Here is a 6,190-nt window from a genome sequence, read left to right on the forward strand (position 1 = left end):
CATTTATTATTGAACATAAATATAATTAGTGGTAGAGTATCATTATCAACTAATAAAGGCCACCTCTTCAGAAAATACTAAAAGGTGGTCCTTATTCGTAATAAATCAACATAAACAGGGCCACATCGGAAAAAGTTATTTTACAGGGACCGATAAGGAAAAGTTTTTTTCCCGCCGTTTGTTTTACTGCCCGCCGTCACTTTTGGTAACCCAAATCCACGGGGCAATTGTGTGTGTGAGCTGTCTTTATAACATTGCCTTCTCTTCAACAAATTACATACAGACTATATAGTCTATAGATACATGTATATATAGAGAGAGAGGGAGAGTAGAGAAATCTAGAGAAAGAGAGAGAGGGGAATGAGAAAGGCGATGGATATCCATGGCTCTTCTTTCTCAAGCTTCAGGTCCTACCTAAATGCCCTTCGCGACACTCCTCGCCGGCTCGCTCGTCGTGCCGGATCCGTCTCCACCACCTTTGAGGAAACAAGCCGTGTCCGATTCCACTACGGTGGCAACATGAGGAAGACTCTACGATGGTACGATCTAATCTGCTTTGGTGTCGGGGGTATGGTCGGCGCCGGCGTATTCGTCACCACAGGAACTGCTAGCCACGACAAGGCTGGCCCCGCCGTTGTCCTCTCCTACGCCATTGCCGGATTTTGCGCCTTACTTTCCGCTTTCTGTTACACCGAGTTTTCCGTCCACATGCCTGTCGCTGGCGGTGCCTTTAGCTACATCCGCGTTACTTTTGGTTCGTTTGCTTCCTTCCATTGAACTAGAGTCACGCATCCTATTAATTTGCTTTAAACAGACCATCGCATTTGTGTAATTTGGTCGTGGTGATCGATTTTTTTTTCTCAGGTGAGTTCATGGCATTTTTAACCGGAGCGAATCTGATAATGGATTACGTTTTCTCCAACGCCGCCGTTGCGAGAAGCTTTACGACCTACCTCGGAACAGCCATTGGTGTTTCTGCAGAATCCAAATGGAGAATAACCATATCCTCTCTACCAAAAGGTTTCAACGAAATCGATTTCATTGCAGTCCTTGTCATATCAATCCTCACCGTCATCATCTGTTACAGGTTCTTAATCCAACATTTCCATATCAAATTGTAATCACCAACAATCCAATCCATTCACCCAACCCTAACAATTTCGGTTTTGATTACAGCACGAGAGAAAGCTCTGTGTTGAACATGCTTTTGACTGCACTTCACATCCTGTTCATAATGTTTGTAATCATAATGGGGTTTTGGAGAGGAGACTCAAACAACTTCACTAAGCCATCCGACCCGAGCCATCCGAGTGGGTTCTTCCCATTCGGAGCCACAGGAGTTTTCAATGGCGCTGCTCTGGTTTACCTGAGTTACATTGGATATGACGCTGTGTCAACGCTGGCGGAGGAGGTTAAAAATCCGGCGACTGATATCCCTATTGGGGTTTCGGGATCCGTTATCCTGGTCACCATCCTCTACTGTTTGATGGCCACTTCGATGTCGATGCTTCTTCCTTATGATCTGGTATGCATTTACTTTGCACAAAATGATTGATTATTAATACTAATTAATTACAATAATAAAGTATGAATTCTTTGAACATGTATGGTTTCTTGTGGTGGATGGTCTCCTCACCACCGCTTCGTTTGCATGCCACACGTATTAAAGCATCTTCTCCAAATACAGTAAAAAATGGTATACAGTTGTTAATGGATGCAAGAAATTAGAGCTTTTAGATGTAAGATTTAGCGGGGGCTTGATTGATATTGTAAGAGCATCTTTGATGTTGGTTATTAAACCTGGTGGATCAGTTCATAAATTTTTGTATCAGTCAAGGAATTGGTATATGCCAACGTGAGAATGGGAAATATTCATAAATATGAACCGGTTATTTTGATTCATACTTTTTACGTTTTTAATGCATGAAATAACCTGATTTTTATTGTCGTAATATATATTTTTATAGACTTTTTTTAATTTAATTTAAATTAAGTTTTATTTCTTTTCAGGCACGTTTTCTTGTAAGGTCTATTTTTGTTATTCTGATCAATAATTGATATAAAATCAAAATGGTGTCTTTGTTTGGGATAAAGGGAAATAATAGATATAATTTGTTTAAATTAAATTCAAATTTTTAATATTGATGAAAGCCATGTTTTAATATTAAGAACAAAAGCAAAAGATTTGACTTAAAAAAGAAATTGAAATTGGTTGCTTTTTGGTAAAGGGATTGTTAGAAGCACCATCTTTGGAATGGAAATTTACTTTTAGAATTATAGTAATTTTTTTATAAGAGTAGCATATGTGATATTTAGATAAGTACTTGGTATTTTTTTATTATAAAGTATGTTATAATCGCTATTCTACAAGCGGGCCCATTACATATGAAGGTAACCTTATATTGCGTGAAAGTATGTGAAGGTGATCGTTCTCACAGAAACTAGTGAAGGACACATTCAGGTCCTATCGCTTTCACCAGTTTCACAAATATAACGTGATGTTAATATAATGTAAGGCTACCTTCGTCACTTCTCACAAAAAAATAATTTTTCTCGTATGATTGCCAAGTCATGTAGCTTTATAGTAGTGTGCCTTGAGATGCATCTTGTAGAGCAACAATAGTATCATTGATTAGAGAGGTTTTCTATTTCAGATAAAGCCGGATGCACCCTTTTCAGGGGCGTTTGTAGGGAAATCAAATCGATGGAATTGGGTGTCCAATGTGATAGGTGTTGGAGCCAGCTTTGGGATCCTGACATCACTGTTAGTAGCTTTGTTGGGGCAGGCTCGATATCTGTGTGTGATTGGCCGATCACACATTGTCCCTGTATGGTTTGCCAAGGTCCATCCGAAAACGTCTACGCCTGTGAACGCCTCTGTTTTTCTTGGTAAGTTTTTATTCCGAGATCCTGCATGAACATCTTTAGTATGTTTCATATCCAAAAAACTTGTTTTCTTGATGTTTCTTTCATATAAACCTCAAATCCTGTCCTTAATCCAGGTTACTTTTATTAGTAATGGCAAATGGAGACTTTTTACCCATAAAACCATGTTCTTAAGTGGTATTTTTCTCAGAGAAATCTTATCCTATTCCTGTGTTGGAAGACCAATCTGCAGCATGATATGGTTTTTTTGGTATTTTTTAGTATCGTTGATGGGATTGAAAGATTTTAATAATATCTAAGTGCTAGAAGCAGATTGACTTTGACTTTGACTTTGGCTTTGACCATGACCATAATATGTGTTCCAATCTGTTTTTTTAAACTCATTGCTGATATTGGTGAAAAGGGCCCATTAGAAACACAAATGGTGTGATGCTTGAAGCAATCAACTTGTTCATGATGTAATTTAACCATGGATTTTCAGGGATTTTCACGGCGGCAATCGCTCTTTTCACGGAGCTAGATGTCCTTCTCAACCTTGTCTCCATAGGCACCCTCTTCGTCTTCTATATGGTCGCCAATGCAGTCATCTACAGGCGTTATGTCTCAGCCGAAACCACCAGCGGATGGCCCACATTGTCCTTCCTGTTGTGCTTCTCATGCACTTCCATCATATTCACCTTACTATGGTGGCTGTTGTCGGCTGGTAAGCCAAAGGTGTTCATGCTGGCGGCCTGCTCCATGGTCGCCATTGGATTAGTGGTTGTGTTCAATTATTCAGTCCCTCAAGTAAGAAAACCCGACTTCTGGGGAGTCCCATTGATGCCATGGATACCATCCGTCTCAATCTTCCTAAACATATTCCTGTTGGGAAATCTTGATGGGCCGTCTTATGCACGATTCGGTTTCTTTTCGGCTCTTGCCGTTGTTGTATATGTTGTGTATAGTGTTCATGCTAGTTTTGATGCCGAGGAGGAAGGGATTTTAAGCAGAAAGAACGATGAAATGATGAAGGAACCTATTGAGCTTGAGGACCTGAGTCTGAAAGTGCAAAAAGAATCAATTCTTTTTGCTTGACTTTTATTTTGTGTTGATAGGGATTAGTACCATCAAATTTATCATCTAACAACTTGACATGATAAAAACAAAATTAATATTATAGGAATCATGTTATGTTATCATATGATAAGTTTGTTGCTATTTATAGTAAGACATAAAATAGTGTGTGCGTATGGGCATGTGGATGAAGGTGTTGAAACTGTGGATTTTGGCAAGCTGTACAGTGGTAAAAGTTGGGTTGAGTGAATGCAATAGAATTGGTTCCTTTGCCAAATACTCTACCAATATTAATACCATTTATGTAAAAGGGTCTTTTATTCAACGGTATTCAGAACTTTTGAGAGGTTAAAAGTTCTCAAAAGTTCAAATAAGAACGTCTGTTAAGACATAAATTTTGTCTTGATTTGGTCTTGTTTTCACTGTCCCACAAGGTTAAAAAGGTTTGAAATCTTAAGTAAAGCATCTTTGGTTATTAATGGGAACTTTGAAGAGCTTTTCTATTTGTCAAAATGGTTTTCATCAATCAATTGCCTTGAAGTGCTTTATCACGTCATGAAATGTAATAATCTGGCTGATTCAACTTCCATTAGTACATGGGCATTCCACATTCTCTCCTCATCCAAGTAACCAAATCATTTGAAAGAAGAGCCACCATCCATCAAACTAAACCAACTTTCCGCCAACTCTCCATATACAAATCCTTGTCTTCTCTAGCCCTAGAGCCGTGTTTGCAGGGCCGGTCCTAAAAAATTTTATGCCCTGTACGAAAATAATAAAAATGCCCTTAAGTCTATATTTTTAAGTCAACAAAACATGCGATTTTTTAAAGAGTTTAGAACCTATTCAAGCTAAGTATCTTATTCTTATGTTGATTTTTTATTAATTATATAAAAAAAAAAACAATATGGGAAGGGGGGATACAAAAACCAAAACCCTAAATACAAAATATTAAAAGGATAAATTATGGATTAAGATCATGCTTTCTTCTTTTCCAGCTTTCCCTTTTTCCAAATTGAAATTAATAAAATAGAAACTTTATTTCAATATATGAGACTTAAAAAACAAGGAAAACTCTAATTAGTTTTTAACTAAAATAGTAAATCACATCCAAATTAATGTTATAGGAAACAAAAAGTAAAACTCAAAAGTTACAGGTAACGACTAAAGGCTAAGAGCTTCTCTGTTAGCAACTTAATAAGTTTAATGAAACTAACAACTTATTCGCTCAACTATGTATGATTGTTTCATACTGGCTTAATGATATAGAAAGTGACTTATATAGTAAGCTTCTAGAGGGAGTTTTATATAGAAAGCCAAGTTTTTTTCTTCAAATATGTACCTTCCAACTAAAAAAATGCTCCTTACATATGCGAAAAACTCTCCCAAACAAAAACTTTTCCAACTTTCAAAATTTTTCTTATGATGTGCATTCAATATTCATCACTACTAGGCCTTGGGTCTGTTTTTATAGTTAAAAGCTCAGTTGTCTAATTCCCAAATTATTAAAGTCAAAACTAGTAATAAATGACAACTTGACGACCCTTTAGACTTTGATGACCTGTGCGACTTGAACTACGACCACCGACCTTTCTCACTATTCTCCCGATCTAAACCCATTGACCGACCACCAACTAAAACCGCAGTCTCTTCTCCTCTTTGTATTGATATGAACGAGAGATAGGTTGAAGGTTTTCCCAGGGACGTTTCACACGACCGGTGTAACCTCTATCATCGGCAAAAATCCTTCACTCCCCTTCCCCTCCGGTGACCTCTATCCCTCTCCTCACCAGCCAAACCACCTTCAAAACCCTTTTCCAGCCAAGATATCATTTCAAATCCCCCCAATGGTTTCAATCGGAATCACATGGACCAAGAAGAAGAAGAAACATAAGAATCATAACAGATAGAGATGATGGTGACAGTTGTTGCAAAAACAGAGCAAAGGAAAAGCATTAAAAGTTAAAACCTTAAAATCTAATCATTACAGTAATGGTTAATGGTTTCTTATCTTCATCCATGTTGCTTCAATCACAAAGCATAAGTTTTTGTTGTTGGATCTTCGAACCAATGGCGGACGCAGAAAAATATATTGTAGGGGGCACAAAATCAATGGTTTAGTAACATTTTTATTTGCCTACAAAATTAACCTAAAATTTGACATTTCCGTTTGATTTGCCTAATTGCCTACAAAATTACCTACAAAATTAACCAACAAAATTAACCTAAAGCATTTACCAATTACCACAAA

At 37.5% G+C, this 6,190-nt stretch overlaps 1 protein-coding gene across 2 annotated transcripts; it reads left to right on the forward strand.

The window, feature by feature from the left end:
* Nucleotides 1-360: 360 nt before the first annotated feature.
* LOC112529019 (cationic amino acid transporter 6, chloroplastic-like) lies at nt 361-4,155 on the forward strand. Of its 2 annotated transcripts, none has more exons than XM_025140102.1 (5): nt 361-754; nt 865-1,087; nt 1,177-1,525; nt 2,655-2,889; nt 3,368-4,155. In XM_025140102.1, exons 1-5 carry the CDS (start codon nt 361-363, stop codon nt 3,958-3,960), a joined length of 1,794 nt encoding a protein of 597 aa, XP_024995870.1. In that variant the 3' UTR covers nt 3,961-4,155. The 2 variants fall into 2 exon arrangements, with proteins under 2 accessions (XP_024995870.1, XP_024995875.1); XM_025140107.1 differs by having other exon boundaries at nt 373-724.
* The last annotated feature ends 2,035 nt before the right edge of the window (nt 4,156-6,190 follow it).

Source organism: Cynara cardunculus, assembly GCF_001531365.2.
Source record: "Cynara cardunculus var. scolymus isolate 2C chromosome LG 1, CcrdV1, whole genome shotgun sequence".
Classification (NCBI taxonomy): domain Eukaryota; kingdom Viridiplantae; phylum Streptophyta; class Magnoliopsida; order Asterales; family Asteraceae; genus Cynara; species Cynara cardunculus.